We start from the raw sequence: 19,750 nt of genomic DNA, 5'->3' as shown, positions 1-19,750 counted from the left end.
TTTGAAGAATGCTGAGGCAACTTTCATATTTTTCACAATGTTTTCCCATTAGAGACACTAAAAATATTTTACAGTTGGCTGTTAAATATAAAGATCTGTCATGCTTTCCTCAGCCAAAAAACACACTGCAGTCCACTATGCTCACACTGGTATAACAAATTTGAATTTGACCAGATTTACAACAGACATTTAAATGAATAATTTGGCAGTAAAAATAAATAATACAATCCATACACATGTGATCAGATACACCTGTCAATCTTGTCAGTTAAACAAAAGGTCAATGATTGCTTGCTGTAGTGTGCAGCATACTTCCATTAACCATGGCAACCAAAGTATTGGGGAGGTGTTGCATTTTCTGTTTTAACATCATCCAAAACAAGCGTTCCACTCTCATCCATGGAACTTCACAAGCGGGAAGAAAATTTCCTTTGTGCTAGGTAAGTACTTGGAGCCTGCTTATTCACAGCACTGTAACCGGACCCAACACACAACACCCCAGATAAGAACTGCTTGCGTTTTAAAAAAGATCTGTAATGTCTTATTGACAAGGCGCTGGGCTAAAAATGGAAAGTGCTCACCATTCCCAGATAAGTAGCAATGTTGAAAAATCAAACAATGGCATGTGCAATTTTTTTGTTTATTTTTAAAGACATCCGGTTGGTTTAAAAGAGGACGCTGCAGGGAAGATCTTGATAGAGGCATGGCTTTGCTATTCACATGGACGCTACATTGCTTGAACTTTTAACAAAAGTGAAATCTATTGTTAAGTGCCGCATTTATGTTTGCTTATCCATCGGTACAGTGTGTTAGCAGGTCGCTTCCTGGTTTAGGACTATACCATTTTTGATTTTGATACATTAACATTGCGACTCTTCAGTCAAAAGGTGACAACACAGAAAAATTGTGTTTTGTATCAGCCTTTGTTAGTAAACAGGCTATTTCCTGGTTAATGGGTAATACCACAAGACACAGGACTCTACAATTTGCATTTTGGGGCAGGGGAAATGGTTTCCTCGTTGCTCAAAATGTCTATAACAAATGACTACTGACTTCTAAATATTTTAACTGCATCTAACAAATTAAAAAACAAACAAATGTACAAAGTGCAATAATGCTACTTGCTGGTCAGCAGCAAAGGGTGTCCAAAGGGAAGCTCAGCAGCAATTTGTAGCCCGCAGCTCTTTTTTCTTATCGTATAATGCTTTCTACAAATCAAATTCATTAATAATTAACAAGTTGTATTACCCTTATTTGTCACCTATACCACACACACAACCTGAACCTTCATACATCAACGAAACATTTTTAATGTTCTGAAGGTACTCTCCTGAAAGAATCAATAAAGTACTATCCATCTATCTATCTATCTATCTATCTATCTAAAACAATTAAACTCAACAATTTATGGAGGCTTCACCCAAAGTTCCCATAGTGTACGGTCGGTGTTACTACATGATCGGTACAAAAAGACACAATCGGTCCGAGCGTGCACGAAGTCTACGTCAACTTTATCAACTTGTTTTAAGATAATGAAGCTTGTGCACGCCGACACTGTTACCATGGTTTTCTTTTTTGTAATCCTTTTTTTTTAAATAACAATGTCATGTACAAGATTACAATAAAAAAATAAACAAATGGTACTTAATAAGACAGTTATTTTAAAACCATACAGATCCGTACAGAAACCTGAGCGATGTGCTCAGCAGCCTAAACAACAAAGAAATCAATCTTTTTTATACTACTTTTTTTTACATCAAATCACGACACTGATCATTTAAATGCCTACATTTTGTTAGGCCGCAGATAAAGCGTTAGGTACAATAAGTGCCTTTTAAAAAATATATATAAATACACGATGGGAGTCAGTGGGGCCCCTGTGCATCATTTCTTTGCAATTACAGAAGAGTGAAAGTGGTTGAAAATGTGGCGGTAATACTCCCTGATTTTATTGGGTGTTTTTTTTATCTACCCCTTGTTTATTTTTAGATTTTTGTTCACTTTTACTCCTCGGTAATCTATTTCCATCCATCCATCCATCTTCTTCCGCTTATCCGAGGTCGGGTCGCGGGGGCAACAGCTTAAGCAGGGAAACCCAGACTTCCCTTTCCCCAGCCACTTCGTCTAGCTCTTCCCGGGGGATCCCGAGGCGTTCCCAGGCCAGCCGGGAGACATAGTCTTCCCAACGTGTCCTGGGTCTTCCCCGTGGCCTCCTACCGGTTGGACGTGCCCTAAACACCTCCCTAGGGAGGCGTTCGGGTGGCATCCTGACCAGATGCCCGAACCACCTCATCTGGCTCCTCTCGATGTGGAGGAGCAGCGGCTTTACTTTGAGCTCCTCCCGGATGGCAGAGCTTCTCACCCTATCTCTAAGGGAGAGCCCCGCCACACAGCGGAGGAAACTCATTTCGGCCGCTTGTACCCGCGATCTTATCCTTTCGGTCATGACCCAAAGCTCATGACCATAGGTGAGGATGGGAACGTAGATCGACCAGTAAATTGAGAGCTTTGCCTTCCGGCTCAGCTCCTTCTTCACCACAACGGATCGGTATAACGTCCGCATTACTGAAGACGCCGCACCGATCCGCCTGTCGATCTCACGATCCACTCTTCCCTCACTCGTGAACAAGACTCCTAGTTACTTGAACTCCTCCACTTGGGGCAGGGTCTCCTCCCCAACCCGTAGACGGCATTCCACCCTTTTCCGGGCGAGAACCATGGACTCGGACTTGGAGGTGCTGATTCTCATTCCGGTCGCTTCACACTCGGCTGCAAACCGATCCAGTGAGAGCTGAAGATCCCGGTCAGATGAAGCCATCAGGACTACATCATCTGCAAAAAGCAGAGACCTAATCCTGCGGTCACCAAACCGGAACCCCTCAACGCCTTGACTGCGCCTAGAAATTCTGTCCATAAAAGTTATGAACAGAATCGGTGACAAAGGACAGCCTTGGCGGAGTCCAACCCTCACTGGAAATGTGTTCGACTTACTGCCGGCAATGCGGACCAAGCTCTGGCACTGATCATACAGGGAGCGGACCGCCACAATAAGACAGTCCGACACCCCATACTCTCTGAGCACTCCCCACAGGACTTCCCAAGGGACACGGTCGAATGCCTTCTCCAAGTCCACAAAGCACATGTAGACTGGTTGGGCAAACTCCCATACACCCTCAAGAACCCTGCCGAGAGTATAGAGCTGGTCCACAGTTCCACGACCAGGACGAAAACCGCACTGTTCCTCCTGAATCCGAGGTTTGACTATCCGGCGTAGCCTCCTCTCCAGTACACCTGAATAAACCTTACCGGGAAGGCTGAGGAGTGTGATCCCACGATAGTTGGAACACAACCTCCGGTCCCCCTTCTTAAAGAAAGGAACCACCACCCTGGTCTGCCAATCCAGAGGTACCGCCCCCGATGTCCACGCGATGCTGCAGAGTCTTGTCAACCAAGACAGCCCCACAGCATCCAGAGCCTTAAGGAACTCCGGGCGAATCTCGTCCACCCCCGGGGCCTTGCCACCGAGGAGCTTTTTAACTACCTCAGCGACCTCCGCCCCAGAAATAGGAGAGCCCACCACAGATTCCCCAGGCACTGCTTCCTCATAGGAAGACGTGTTGGTGGGATTGAGGAGGTCTTCAAAGTATTCCTTCCACCTATCCACAACATCTGCAGTTGAGGTTAGCAGAACACCATCCGCACCATACACGGTGTTGATAGTGCACTGCTTCCCCTTCCTGAGGCGGCGGACGGTGGTCCAGAATCGCTTCGAAGCCGTCCGGAAGTCGTTTTCCATGGCTTCCCCGAACTCCTCCCATGTCCGAGTTTTTGCCTCAGCGACCGCTGAAGCCGCACACCGCTTGGCCTGTCGGTACCTGTCCACTGCCTCCGGAGTCCTATGAGCCAAAAGGACCCGATAGGACTCCTTCTTCAGCTTGACGGCATCCCTCAGCGCTGGTGTCCACCAAGGGGTTTTAGGATTGCCGCCCCGACAGGCACCAACTACCTTGCGGCCACAGCTCCTATCAGCCGCCTCGACAACAGAGGTGCGGAACATGGTCCACTCGGACTCAATGTCCAGCACCCCCCTCGTGACATGTTCGATGTTCTTCCGGAGGTGGGAATTGAAACTTTCTCTGACAGGAGACTCTGCCAGACGTTCCCAGCAAACCCTCACAATGCGTTTGGGCCTGCCAGGTCGTTCCGGCATCCTCCCCCACCATCGCAGCCAACTCACCACCAGGTGGTGATCAGTAGAAAGCTCTGCCCCTCTCTTCACCCGAGTGTCCAAAACATAAGGCCGCAAATCCGATGACACAACTACAAAGCCGATCATGGAACTGCGGCCTAGGGTGTCCTGGTGCCAAGTGCACATATGGACACCCTTATGTTTGAACATGGTGTTTGTAATGGACAAATTGTGACAAGCACAAAAGTCCAATAACAAAACACCACTCGGGTTCAGATCCGGGCGGCCATTCTTCCCAATCACGCCTCTCCAGGTTTCACTGTCGTTGCCAACATAAGCGTTGAAGTCCCCCAGTAGGACAAGGGAATCACCCGGGGGAGCACTTTCCAGTACTCCCTCGAGTGTACCCAAAAAGGGTGGGTACTCTGAACTGCTGTTTGATGCGTAAGCACAAACAACAGTCAGGACCCGTCCCCCCACCCGAAGGCGGAGGGAGGCTACCCTTTCGTCCACTGGGTTGAACTCCAACGTGCAGGCTTTAAGCCGGGGGGCAACCAGAATTGCCACCCCAGCCCGTTGCCTCTCACTGTCGGCAACGCCAGAGTGGAAGAGGGTCCAGTCCCTCTCGAGAGAAGTGGTTCCAGAGCCCTTGCTGTGCGTCGAAGTGAGTCCGACTATATCCAGCCGGAACTTCTCCACTTCGTGCACTAGCTCAGGCTCTTTCTCCCCCAGTGAGGTGACGTTCCACGTCCCAAGAGCTAGCTTCTGTAGCCGAGGATCGGACCGCCAAGTGCCCTGCCTTCGGCTGCCGCCCAGCTCACATTGCACCCGGCCTCTATGGCCCCTGCTATGGGTGGTGAGCCCATTGGAGGGGTGACCCACGTTGCCTCTTCGGGCTGTGCCCGGCCGGGCCCCATGGGAACAGGCCCGGCCACCAGGCGCCCGCCATCGTGCCCCACCTCCGGGCCTGGCTCCAGAAGGGGGGCCCCGGTGACCCGCGTCCGGGCGAGGGAAATCTGGGTCCATGTTTTATCTTCTTCATAGAGGTCTTCTATTTGTTATACAAAACATTCAAATATCACAGAAGGTGATGTTGTAGAAGCTCTGTCGTAAAAAATGGTAGATCCAAGAATTGACGTACTCTTTGCGCATGCTTGGACCGATCGTGTCTACTGGTATCGATCGTGTAGTGACAGTCGCAACATCGGGAAGTCCTGGAAGGCTTAACAAATATTCTATGTGGGGGAACTAAAACAGCTATTGAACTCCAGCTGCAACTCCCTTGGATGCAAAAATATCTTAAAAGGATCATATTTTATATAGAACATTTAAAATAAGTAATGGTGGTTCTTTGGTCAAAATTTTGCATTAATTATTTTTTACATATCATCTTCAAGCTGCTTTCTGACTATCTCTTGGATATTTAGGATCATAGTTTGATCGGCAAAGATGCCCGGCAATGCAAAATGTGACATCCCTACCCGTAAAAATGCTTCTGTACATTATGTGTTGTACAAGTTAATCATATTCGTATGGACGCATGGCAATGTCTGTTAACGAGAAAAAGATTGTGGATGACTGAAAAGAGGATTTTTTTCTGTTCATTTAATTCAGCTGCTTAATAAACGTACAATACACAGAATGAACCCTCTTGCACCCTGTTTGAAAGCAAGGGATGAGGAAAAACACACAAAAACATGGCAATTTATCGATGCAAAGTTATTATTATCGTTTGAATAGTTGATGTATTGACTTGGCTTAATAACACACATTTCTTTTAAAACAAGCCGAAAAGCTTTATTTTACCTGTCCATACACTAACACTGGGGTTTTATGTCATTGCAAATTATGTAATAACTGCAGACAAACTGCAAACCTGCGGGAAACACTGAATATATTTTGTTAATCCTTAAAACAATACCACGGTGATCAAAACCAAAACAATCGGACTTATGAAAGATAACCAATGTTTCTAGAATGAAGCTTCCACTTTGCATTTGAATGCATCAGATGCAACAAGAAACACAACAACAACTGAGGAGAATGAGGGTCTCCTGTATTTACTCTTCTGCCTGCGGCTGGTTGAAACTGATTGTATCTGAGAGGAGATTGAGGCTGGTGGGAAAATGGAGCGTTGCAGCAAAGTGGAGGTTGTTCTCTATGGACGCGACATGAAGTCAGCAACATGTGAAAAAACATGGAAGCTATTTTATGTTGAAAAGTAACTATCGTATTTTCCGGACTATAAGTCGTAGTTTTTTTTCATAGTTTGGCCGGGGTTGCGACTTATACTCGGGAGCGACTTATGTGTGAAATTATTAACACATTACCGTAAAATATCAAATAGTATTATTTAGCTCATTCACGTAAGAGACTAGACGTATAAGATGTCATGGGATTTAGCAATCAGGAGTGACAGATTGTTTGGTAAACGTATAGCATGTTCTATATGTTATAGTTATTTGAATGACTCTTACCATAATATGTTACGTTAACATACCAAGCACCTTCTCAGTTGGTTATTTATGCGTCATATAACGTACACTTATTCAGCCTGTTGTTCACTATTCTTTATTTATTTTAAATTGCCTTTCAAAAGTCTATTCTTGGTGTTGGGATTTATCAAATAAATTTTCCCAAAAAATGCGACTCACAGTCCAGTGCGACTTATATATATTTTTTTCCCTCCTTTATTATGCATTTTTGGCAGGTGCGACTTATACTCTGAAAAATACGGTACTTTATTCAATGCAAACAATTCCCTCACAATGTTGCAATAGAAATGCACCCAGCATAATAACATTTTAGTGTTAATGTTTTTGAGACCCTTTAAAAGAGAGAAAGCTCAACTTTATTGGTAATTATGCAAGCCTGCTGTGTGTAATTGTGAGCTACTGTGATGTTCTCTGACTAAACAGAAACAATTGGCCTGCTGTATCTTCGATTCAATGACACAATTACTTTAAAAAATAAAAATAAAAATAAAAACTCCATTCGGCAGAACGGGCTGTTTCAATTTCTTGGAATGGGTTCTGGATTGACAAAGCCACATGTTGTTTGACAGCAAGTTAACTCCCCTAATATAAACACATAAAAACCCCCATTTCAAAACAAAAAGTGATTTATAATGTTTCTCCATGCCTTCCTAAATAAGTAGACATTTAAGACACACAATGGCGCAGAAACATTCACCACTTATTGGATATCAGGTTAAGCATTGACTGGTGCTTGTGGGGTGTAAAGTAATAATTAATCATGGTGCCTTCGCACTACGGGAATAAAAGCAAAATTTAAAACAGTTGAAAGCCGGACATCGGTAGGTTTACGATGCAAAACAAGAAGTCATGAAATGTAATAAAAGTCAGGTTGGAATGAAAACAGAATGGGACATAAGTGTTGAGATGACAACCTGGGAAGCAATAAATAACATGAAGAGGTTGACGTTTAAGAATGTTTAATCACAGTGAATAAATAGTCTACCTGGGAATAACACTTTAAGTGTGTTTTGTCTTTTTTTCATTTATTTTTATGATTCTACAATAGAAGAATCTGAGTTACAGTATACCAAAGAGGAGAAATATGATGGCAACTATAGAAACAAAAATAGACCTAGAGGTAGAGTAGCCTAGCGTGTGGACAATGATAAAGGAAAAATAACAAAATATTATCTTCAAATACCTGGGAACACGCCATTTTGCGTGCCTGTATCTTTACCGCTAATGAGCTGTGTTTGTCCACGCCCCGCCATAGCTAAGTTAGCTATGGTGCTAACGTTGCAACATCATGCTGAATAAGCCTATTAGTTAAAGAAAATTAAACAAAAAGTTTTCATATTACACTGACAGAGACATTGAAAAAGTGTGGTATTGTTTGTGCTATGGTGCCATCTTTTGGTTGAGTTCACTTTTAACCTGCAGGTGCTCCAGTTTGTAATCTGCAGTACATGATTTCCTTTTCGGTCCAATTTTTGTTCAGCCCTTCTCAGTTTTTATAAGTTACCGCCAACGATAAAACGATCCATTATAATAGCTACGTAAGTAGCATATAGAATATAGCAGTTAGCATTCCATGACCCACAATGCACTTTTGCCATGACCCTCCCCCGCCAAATTCTTATTGGTTGACGTGTATGTGACGATTACTAACGTTTGTGTGACGATTGCTGACATTTTCTAGGTCTCTTCCGCGAATGAAAAAAACAATATTATTTGATATTGTGTAATCTGCAGTGCATGATTTCCTTTTCAGTGCCGTTTTTGTTCAGCCCTTCTCAGTTTTTACAAGTTACCGCCAACGATGAAATGATCCATTTTAATAGCTACGGCAGTAGCATATAGCACATAGCAGTTAGCATTCCATGACCCACAATGCACTTCTGCCATGACCATCCCCCGCCAAATTCTTATTGGTTGACGTGTATGTGACGATTGCTGACGTGTATGTGACGATTGCTGACATTTTCTTCGTCTCTTCTGCGAATGAGATAAATAATAATATTTGATATTTTACGGTAATGTGGAAATAATTTCACACATAAATCGCTCCGGAGTATATGTCGCACCCCCGGCCAAACTATAAAAAAAACTGCGTCCGAAAAATACGGTATTGATTGACCTTTACATTACTTTTAGTATCTTTAAGAAAATGGCGGCGCGCATGGACGCGACGTTTCAGGCTCTCCCCTTAGGTGCATTGTTTTTATTGTTTTTATATAGTTTATTACTAGCCCAGTCAGCAAATTGCTGGGCGAAGGTTATGTACAGCCGAAACGATTTGTTGGAGATTGGATTGCGGTCTGAGCAGACTATTTCGGTGGATTTTACAAGCCGACACAACATCCCAGAGGAGTTAGCACGTAGCCCTGGAGCTCCATGGCTACTGTGCCCGGCGAGGGGGAGGCGGAGGCGAAGACGCCGTGGCCGAAGGGGCGGCGTGTTAGCCAGACTAAAAATGAACCCAAACAGACCACCGATACCAAGTCTATTCCTGGCTAATGCGAGGTCGCTCGCTCCTCATGGTGAAGAGGACAAGATGGACGAGGTGAGGCTCCGTGTAGCACAAAACACTGTGATGGACAGCTGCGCCCTATTGTTTACGGAAACCTGGCTAACGTCCTCAATACCCTACGCTAGCATGGAGCTACCCGGTCACACAGCACACAGACAGGACAGAAACGCAGTGTCTTCCGGCAAGCGGCGTGGGGGTGGACTGCTAACCTACCTAAACAACAAGTGGACTTCTGATTCAAAGGTAGTTAACAGCCACTGTTCCCAAGATCTGGAATATTTTACAGTTAAATGCCGACCCTTCCATCTAACCAGGGAGCACTCTGCTGTCCTGATCACAAACGTGTATATAGCTCCCGATGCTAACGCTAGCACGGCGCTAGCTCTGTTGCACGATACAATCAGTGCACAACAGAACAAATATCCCGACGGCATCCACATCATAGCGGGGGACTTTAATCATGTCGACCTGAAAAAAGTGCTCCCCAAACTTCACCAGCATGTGAAGTGTGCTACGAGGGGAGCTAACACACTGGACAAAGTCTATTCCAACATAAAAAAAGGATATAGAGCCAAACAACTTCCCCAATTAGGCAAGTCTGACCACATATCCCTGCTCCTTTTGCCAGCTTACACACCAATACGAAAAAGTGCTCCTATCACAACCAAAACGGTCAAAACATGGCCGGAGGGAGCCATGGAACAGCTGCAGGACTGCTTTGATACAACAGACTGGTCAGTTTTTGAAAACCCAGACTTGGAGCAGTACACAGAAGCAGTCCTGGGGTACATCAAACACTGCATAGACACTGTCACAGTGGACAAGCGCATCCGAGTCTACCCCAACAGGAAGCCCTGGATGACAAAAACAGTCCAGGGCTTACTCAAAGAGAGAGACAGTGCCTTCAAAGCGCAGGACCTGGCACTCTACAGTGCTGCCAGAGCCAATCTGAAGAGAGGCATCAGAGAGGCAAAAGCCGAACGTAGGAGGAAAATGGAAGCCCACCTGCAGAGCAACAACACCAAGGAGGTATGGAAAGGAATAAAAGACATGACCAACTTCAGACCCAGTAACCCTTCGGCTGACGGCGACGCCTCTCGAGCGGGGGAGTTAAACAGCTTCTTCGCCCGATTTGAGAGAAAAACACCTGCAGCCGTCACAACAGTTCCACCCAACACCCACAGCAGCTGCACCCTTATACTGGAGGAGCATGAGGTGAGACGCACGCTGAAGGCAGTGAACCCTAGGAAGGCTACGGGCCCAGATGGAGTCCCGGGACAGGTACTAAGAGACTGTGCAGACCAGCTGGCCGGAGTATTTACGAAGATCTTCACCCAGTCCCTCTCCCAGGCCGTCATCCCATCATGCCTGAAGACCTCCACAATAATCCCGGTGCCGAAGAAGAACTCTGTCAGATGTCTGAATGACTACCGTCCAGTTGCACTTACACCTATAGCTATGAAGTGCTTCGAGAAGCTGGTACGGACCCATATCACCTCAGTCCTCCCTCCCGAGCTCGACCCACACCAGTTTGCCTACAGAGCCAACAGGTCCACAGAGGACGCCATCGCCACAGCCCTACACTCCTCCCTGGGTCACCTGGAGACGGGGGGAAGCTACGTGCGGCTGCTTTTTGTGGATTATAGCTCGCCATTTAACACCATTATTCCTGATAGACTGGTGTCCAAACTGTCAGACCTGGGTCTCTCGAACTCCATCTGCATGTGGATTAAGGACTTCTTATCCAACCGCCCCCAGAGGGTGCAGTTGGGTCGCCACATGTCATCAAGCCTGCACCTCAGTACCGGCTCTCCACAAGGCTGCGTGCTGAGCCCCCTTCTCAACTCCATCTACACATACGACTGCACACCTGCCCACTCCAGCAACTCCATCATCAAATTTGCGGATGACACCACCGTAGTGGGGCTCATCTCGGAGGGAGACGAGGCTGCATATCGGGATGAGGTGGAGAAGCTGTCGGATTGGTGCAAAGTCAACAACCTGGCCCTGAACACCTCCAAGACCAAGGAGCTGGTCATAGACTTCAGGAGGAAAAAAACGGACATCCTGCCCCTGATCATCAGTGGTGACTGTGTGGAGAGGGTCTCCGACTTCCGCTCCCTGGGAGTCCACCTGGCCAACGACCTATCCTGGAGCACCAACACCACGGCTACCATCAAGAAGGCACACCAGAGACTGCACTTCCTGAGAATACTCAGGAACAACCACCTCTCACAGGAACTGCTGGTGTCCTTCTACCGGTGCTCCATTGAGAGCATCCTGACCTACTGCATCTGCGTGTGGTTCAGCAGCTGCACGGCCGCAGAGAGAACGGCGCTCCAGAGAGTCATAAAGACCGCCCAGAAGTTAATCGGATGCCCCCTCCCCCCCCTGGCTGACCTGTACAGCTCCCGCTGTCTCAGGAAAGCACAGAGCATCCTGAAAGACCCATTCCACCCCGGGCACAGCCACCTGGAACTGCTACCCTCAGGCAGACGCTACAGGGTGCTAAAAGCGAGCACCAATAGACTAAAAAATAGCTTTTACCCAAGAGCCATAGTAGCACTAAACAGGCACTGAGTGTCCATATGTCCATCATGTCCTCATGTGTAATGTTTAAATGTTTTTCTATTTTTTTGGACTACAATGTGAAATAATGTTTTATGTATGTATACATAGATACATCTGTCATCTCTATCTTTTTTTTTTTTTAATTTATTTTTTATTTATTTATTTTTTTTAATTTATACTACCATATTGTATATGCACCTTAGGAGGAGCTGCTCCAATTTCGTTGTTCTTTGAACCTGTTCATTGCAATAATGACAATAAAACTCTATTCTATTCTATTCTATTCTTTAATATTCAAAATGTATTCATCCATCCATCCATCCATCCATCCATCCATCCATCCATTTTCTCCCACTTGTCTCTTTTGGGTGGCGGGGGGTGCTGGAGCCTATTTCAGCTGCATTCGGGCAGAAGGCGGCGTACACCCTGGACAAGTCGCCACCTCATCACAGGGCCGAAATGTATCAACATTCATTTTTCTGTATGTAGCGCTGACATCTCTGTAAGAACATCATTTTAAAAGTCTATTGTGTATAATAGGGGACCTTTTAACATACTACGATTGTATTTCCATTATTTCCTATGGGAAAAAAACCTTCTGATTCAAATTAGAGGTTGACCTCAGTCCCTCATGGAATGAAAGGTTCCACTGTATAAGATAAATCCAGCAAAAGTGTGACATAGGTCGGTCATAAGAAGGAGAGTCATGCATAGTAATCATTTGTTCAAATAGGAGTTAAAAGTCATTGTAAACTGGGAAAAAGTAGTGAATGTTTACGCAAAATGGGGTAACAGGGTCAAAGAGCACGGAATTCATGCGAGGAGTTTTTGTTTTCAGACGGCATATTACAAATAAAATAGGATTCTGTGAGACTCACCTGGCTCCGATGATGTCTTTCTTGGCCAGATCAATTCCGGCAATGACCTTAACACGCAGCACTCTGGTCTCATTCTGCAGAAGAAAGAGACATTGAATCAAACTATATAGGGGGAAATGATCCCTTTAACTAAACCGCTTGACAAAAACCCCATTGCCAGTACCTACTCTAACCATTAACGCAAATTTACCCTGACCCAGATTAGGGCTGGGCAATATATCGATATACTCACTATATCGCGGGTTAGTCTCTATGCGATATAGTAAATGACTATATCGTGATACTCGAGTATACGTTCTCACGCAGTTGCTTTTAGCTGCGGGCATTACACTACAGGCGTTTCTCACTCTTTCTTGTCTCTCCTTCTCACAGGGATGTAAAACAAGCGCACCTTCTTACATACGTCACATACGTATACGTCCTCGCGGAACAGAGAGGTAGCTGCATGGTTAACGTTAGCTATGGTGCGAGTGGCAATACGAGAGAGAGAAGGTGCGACTCTGGTAACAAATGAAGGAAGAATTAATTCCCAAAAAAAACAGCACGGGGTCCATCGTCTGGCGGTGGTTTGGCTTCAAAGTGGGATTATGTCGAACAGACAACCGTAATTTGTCAAGTGTGGGGCAAAAGCGTTGCTACAAAAAGTAACATTACTAATAATATGTAGCATCATTTGAAAATTCATCCGCTAGAGAATGAAGAGTGCTTGCTCCGCATTTCAACGTCTCCGTTCGGTGCCACACCAACAAAATGCCGAGGCAACCATTCCCACATAAACACTGTATGAAAAAAAATGTTCACAACAGAAGGAGATAACGTCCGCAGGAACCTACCACATAGCAAAGGACATACACTATTTGATTTCCTATTGCGCAGCTCATTTTTATTTGACAGTTATTGAAATATCTTGTGTGACATCATGCACAAAAGTTTCAATCAATGATTTGAACTCATATTCAACAATTATGAGAACGCCTTTATATTGTCGATATCGAATGCTGGGTTTCATGTTTTTATGTTTTCTGCCAGTGGTGTTCCTCTGGATATTTTCGATGAAAAAAATGTGCCTTGGCTCGAAAAAAGGTAGAAAAACATTGATATAAACCAGTGGTTCTCAAATGGGGGTACGCGTACCCCTGGGGGCACTTGAAAGTTGAAGGTAAGCCAAGGGGTACGTGAGATTTTATAAAAATCTTCTAAAAATAGCAACAATTCAAAAATCCTTGATAAATACATTTATTGAATAATACTTCAAAAATATATGAATGTAAGTTCATAAACTGTGAAAAGAAATGCAACAATGCAATATTCAGTGTTGACAGGTAAATTTTTTGGTGGCGATGTTCCATAAATATTGATGTTAAAGATTTCTTTATTTGTGAAGAAATAGTTAGAATTAAGTTCATGAATCCAGATGGATCTCTATTACAATCCCCAAAGAGGGCACTTTAAAGGCCTACTGAAACCCACTACTACCGACCACGCAGTCTGATCGTTTATATATCAATAATGAAATCTTAACATTGCAACACATGCCAATACAGCCTTTTTAGTTTATTAAATTTCATTTTTAAATTTCCCGCGATGTATCCTGTTGAAAACCTCGCGAAATGACGACGTGTATGATGACGCGTGCGCGGAACATCACCGCTTGTAGCGGATATGTTCTTCCAGCCCGATCCAAGCTATAAGTAGTCTGCTTTAATTGCATAAATACACAGATTTCCGGACATCTTTGTTGCTGAGTATTTTTCAATTTGTTCAATTAATAATGGAGAAGTCCAAGTAGAAAGATGGAAGTGCGAAGCGGTGTATTGCAGCTGCCTTTAGCAACACAAACACAGCCTGTGTTTCCTTGTTTACATTCCCGAAGGTGAACCTTTACTATGGAACAGAGCGGTCAAGCGAACATGGTTCCTGACCACATGTCAACGGGCAGGTTTCGGTGTGAAAATTGTGCTAATAAGTCGGCTCTTACCGTAGAGATGAGAGGAGCTTGCGTCCTCCTGCAGTTGCGGAGCGGCCCCCATACCCCTCCGACTTTCAGGTACCATATAATCTCACTAAAACACTAGTAACACAATAAGCAGATAAGGGATTTTCCAGAATTATCCTAGTAAATGTGTCTAATAACATCTGAATTGCTCCCACTGCCCTTGCCTTTTTTTTTTCTCTACTCCTTCACTCTCACTATCCTCATCCACGAATCTTTCATCCTCGCTCAAATTAATGGGGAAATTGTCGCTTTCTCGGTCCGCATCACTCTCGCTGCTGGTGGCCAAGATTGTAAACAATGTGAGGATGTGAGGAGCCCAACAACCCGTGACGTCACGCGCACATCATCTGCTACTTCCGGTACAGAAGGCTTTTTTATTAGCGACCAAAAGTTGCGAACTTTATCGTCGATGTTCTCTACTAAATCCTTTCAGCAAAAATATGGCAATATCGCGAAATGATCAAGTATGACACATGGAATGGACCTGCTATCCCCGTTTAAATAAGGAAATCTCATTTCAGTAGGCCTTTAAGTTGATGACTTCCATGTGTAGAAATCTTTTTTTATAATTGAATCACTTGTTTATTTTTCAACAAGTTTTTAGTTTTTTTTATATCTTTTTTTCCAAATAGTTCAAGAAAGACCACTACAAATGACCAATATTTTTGCACTGTTATACAATTTAATAAATCAGAAACTAATGACATAGTGCTGTATTTTACTTTTTTATCTCTTTTTTTGAACCAAAAATGCTTTGCTCTTATTAGGGCAGGGGTCGGCAACCTTTACGACTCAAAGAGCCATTTTGACCCGTTTCACAAAATAAAGAAAATAATGGGAGCCACCTTGAAATTTATAATGAAATAACACTGTATACAAAGTTTTTTTTTTGCTTTGTGCTATGTATAAACCAGGGGTCTCAGACACGCGGCCCGCAATTACATATGAAGATTTGATATTAGTGCGGCCAGTGAGTTTTACATGAAAGACCCATATTAGCATCACGCATACAATTCCTCCCGATTTGTCCGGAAGACTCGCGAGTTACAGAGTGACTATTCCCTCGGACGTCTGCTGAGTAAAACTCAATCAACAAATATAAGGGCGTGCTACGATGGCACTGTCTTTAATGCCCTATACATCTTGTACAAACAGCTTACCAGTCAGGTCACGTGTTGTATGTGGCTTCTGCAGACGCACATATGCGATTGCAAGGCATTCTTGTTCAACAGCCATACAGGTCACACTGAGGGTGCCAGTTTAAACAACTTTAACACTGTTACAAATATGCGCCACACTGTGCACCCACACCAAACAATAATGACAAACACATTTCGGAAAACATCCGCACTGTAACACGACATAAGCACAACATAACAAATACCCATAATCCCATGCAACCCTGACTCTTCCAGGCTACATTAAACACCCCGCTATCCCCCCCCCCCCACACACCCCTCCTGCGTCGGTTGAGGTGGGCGGGGTTGGGGGGGTGCGGGGTTTGGTGCTAGTGGGGTGTATAATGTAGCCTGGAAGAGTCAGGGTTGCATGGGATTCTGGGTTAAAGTTAAAAAAATTAAAGTACCAATGATTGTCACACACATTCTAAATGTGGCGAAATTATTCTCTGCATTTGACCCATCACCCTTGATCACCCCCTGGGAGGTGAGGGGAGCAGTGGGCAGCAGTGGTGCCGCGCCCGGGAATCATTTATGGTGATTTAACCCCCAATTCCAACCCTTAATGCTGAGTGCCAAGCAGTGAGGTAATGGATCCCATTTTTATAGTCTTTGGTATGACTCGGACAGGATTTGAGCTCACGACCTACCGATCTCAGGGCGGACACTCTAACCACTAGGCCATTGAGTAGGGTATTTGTGATGATGCGTTTATGTTGTGTTACAGTGCGGATGTTTTCCCGAAATGTGTTTGTCATTCTTGTTTGGTGTGGGTTCACAGTGTGGCGCATATTAGTGTTATAGTTGTTTATATGACAACCCTCAGTGTAACCTGTATGGCTGTTGAACAAGTATGCCTTGCAATCGCCTGAAGATGGTGATAGCGATTTCACACAATACGGGACCATCCTAAAACGCACATAGTGTTGTGTAACAGCGGGCACGATTACATATATTAGAAGATGTTATGAGTAATGCCATCAAGGCCCGCCCTCAAAGTTGCTGTCCGAGTGAAAATCGCAGAATGTAAATCCTCAGACAATTTTAGGGAAAGGCACTGAGGTTAAAATGTCCCGGCCAATTCGGGAAGGTCGGCAAATTATCAGCTGAGCCACACCAGAGTCCCAACCCCTGATTTAAGGGGTACTTGAATTAAAAACATGTTCACAGGGGGTACATCACTGAAAAAAGGTAGAGAACCACTGACATAAACAACACGTTATTGACTATGTGTATGCACATCTGGGCTGCACAGAATGTCCCGTGCATTAATTTATCCGGCGCAGATTAAATCCTCCTTAGCTGGTATGATGGTGTAAAATAAAAAGAGGTCAAGTATAGAAGAGGAGGACTGACAGCTGCCTGCACATTACTATGGAATGTGGGTGAGGGCTCGTTAGCTCCGACCACCGGCTAATGCTAGCACCCGTGGCCGTCCTGCAGAACGCCATCGAGCAAGCTTACCGCCTTATGTGCTTACCTCATCCTCTGAAAGTCCATATATCGGCTCGTAATTCGTAGCCATAAAGCCAGCGATCCCCAGCGATACCCCGCCGCTGAACGGAAGGCTAGCTAGCTAGCTGGCGGCAAACAATAAAAGTCCCACTTCTCTCTCACGCGCACGCGCACAGGCGCCGTGTCGTGTCGTGCGTGTGGTCGCTGGTTTTGAAAGTCCGACGCCCTGAGACCACGACGTCGCAGTGGAGCGAAGGTGGCTTTTAGCGTCCAAGATACACAGTCGACAGCGTGTCCGCCGGTCCAGAACGCAGCCTGGCGTGTTTACATCCACCGCAGCGGTTTGCCGGAGACCAGATAGCTTGTGTCAACCCTCCTCGGGAAATATTGTGACACTTGACATGGACAGGCTCAGCCAATCACGTACCAGGTACGGATGATTGATGGCATTGTTGACCAATGAGAGGCGCGTTTAAGTTTCGCACACACCCAGTTTCAATGTATAGGGCAGCGTTCGGCAAATTGAGGCCCGGGGGCCACATGTGACCCGCTAAACCATGGGTGTCAAACTCTGGCCCGCGGGCCAAATTTGGCCCGCCCTGTAATTCAATTTGGCCCTTGAGGCAATATCAAAATAAAATGACAGCTGGATGGCCGTTATTACACAACAGCGGTGCCGCTGGAACACCACAATTTCTCACACTTGCCAATCCTCCCGAAGTTCAGTGCCCCTCCCGAAAATCTCCCGGGGCAAGCATTCTCCCGATTTTCACCCGGACAACAATATTGAGGGCGTGCCTTAAAGGCACTGCTTTTAACATTCTCTACAACCTGTCGTCACATCCGCATTTCCTCCATACAAACAGCGTGCAGGCCCAATCGCATAATATATGCGGCTATTACACACACATAAGTGAATGCAAGGCATACTTGGTCAACAGCCATACAGGTCACACTGAGGGTGACCGTATAAACAACTTTAACACTGTTACAAATATGTGCCACACTGTGAACTCACACAAACAAGAATGACAAACACAATTTCGGGAGAACATCTGCACTGTAACATAACATAAACACAACAAAACAAATACCCAGAATCCCTTGCAGCACTAACTCTTTCGGGACGCTACAGTATATTTTGATATTTACCTCAGAAGGCTGCAAAAAGAAAAGAGGCATTACATTTGTATTTACATTTTATTTAAAAAGCCATTGATATTTTTTAATTATTATTATTATTATTTGAAGTTCGATATTGCATGTTGATGTTACTGTATATAAGCCTTGCTTGTTCAATGTTCAATGCAAAACTTGTTTGGGTCCCTATTAAAAGGTTAATTTGTTCAACCTTGGCCCGCCGCTTTGTTCAGTTTTAAATTTTGGCCCACTCTGTATTTGAGTTTGACACCCCTGCGTTAAACTTTTCAATCTGGCCCGAATATTTTTTTTTTAGATCTTTAAGATGGAAAGTGTAGCTGCCATTTTGATGTGCAGTGATGTTTGCAAATTACCATGAGTTTTGAACTATACAACGTATTTCAATGGTTGGAATCTGTGCTTTTGCATGATATTTTAGTGACTAGTGTTTGGCTGATACCATACTTGCCAACCCTCCCGGATTTTCCGGGAGACTCCCGAAATTCAGCGCCTCTCCCAAAAACCTCCCGAGACAAATTTTCTCCCGTAAATCTCCCGAAATTCAGGTGGAGCTTGAGGCCACGCCCCCTCCAGCTCCATGCGGACCTGAGTGTGGACAGCCTGTTTTCACGTCCGCTTTCCCACAATATAAACAGCGTAGAATGATCGACGGCGAGTTCTTGGTTTCTTATGTGGGTTTATTGTTAGGCAGTTTCAATAACGTCCTCCCAGCGCGGTAACAACACACAACAACAGCAGTCACGTTTTCGTCTACCGTAAAGCAGTTCGTCTGCCTTAAACAGCAATGTTGTGAACTTGTGACACTCTTAAACAGGACAATACTGCCTTCTACTGTACATGCACCACAACACCTCCAGGCAACTTCAACCCTAACCCTCCTCCATTCACATCCCATCTCCCCGGATTGACGGTAGTATTGACCTAATGTAAATAATCGAATGTATTTCTAATGTATATACTTGTTCTTATGCTATCTGAACTCCCTATGTTCTCTGCTCGCTGTAAACATCCTACCAAATAAAACCTACACTGTTTCATTGTCCGTTTCTCTGTTGATGCAATTGTTGATTACTGAAGTACTGATATCAACCAAAGCTCCTCATCCCACCCCCGGATTGTAAATAATGTAAATAATTCAATGTATACACTATAATGATTAACTTGTGTGATGACTGTATTATGCTGATAGTATATATTTGTACCATGAATGGATTAACGTGGACCCCGACTTAAACAAGTTGAAAAACTTATTAGGGTGTTACCATTTAGTGGTCAATTGTACGGAATGTGTACTGTATTGTGCAATCTACTAATA

The 19,750-nt window shown here is 44.6% G+C and overlaps 1 protein-coding gene across 10 annotated transcripts in view; it reads right to left on the bottom strand.

Annotated features, from left to right (window-relative positions):
- Positions 1-17,669, bottom strand: part of nedd4l (NEDD4 like E3 ubiquitin protein ligase) — a 109,350-nt gene extending 91,681 nt beyond the window's left edge. For 8 of the 10 annotated variants that reach the window (XM_061876511.1, XM_061876514.1, XM_061876513.1 and 5 more), the window contains exons 1-2: positions 17,300-17,669; positions 12,646-12,719 (exon numbers count right to left, since the gene is read on the bottom strand). In XM_061876511.1, the coding sequence (XP_061732495.1) occupies positions 12,646-12,719; positions 17,300-17,344 (119 nt within the window). In that variant the 5' untranslated portion in view covers positions 17,345-17,669. The remainder of the gene's footprint in view (positions 1-12,645; positions 12,720-17,299) is intronic. The other 2 variants (XM_061876518.1, XM_061876521.1) reach the window with 1 other exon arrangement.
- Positions 17,670-19,750: the final 2,081 nt, after the last annotated feature.

This window comes from Nerophis ophidion, linkage group LG17, assembly GCF_033978795.1.
Source record: "Nerophis ophidion isolate RoL-2023_Sa linkage group LG17, RoL_Noph_v1.0, whole genome shotgun sequence".
In the NCBI taxonomy this organism is placed as follows: Eukaryota; Metazoa; Chordata; class Actinopteri; order Syngnathiformes; family Syngnathidae; genus Nerophis; species Nerophis ophidion.
Note: the sequence above shows the minus strand (reverse complement) of the source record. Positions and strands in the feature narration are given on the sequence as shown.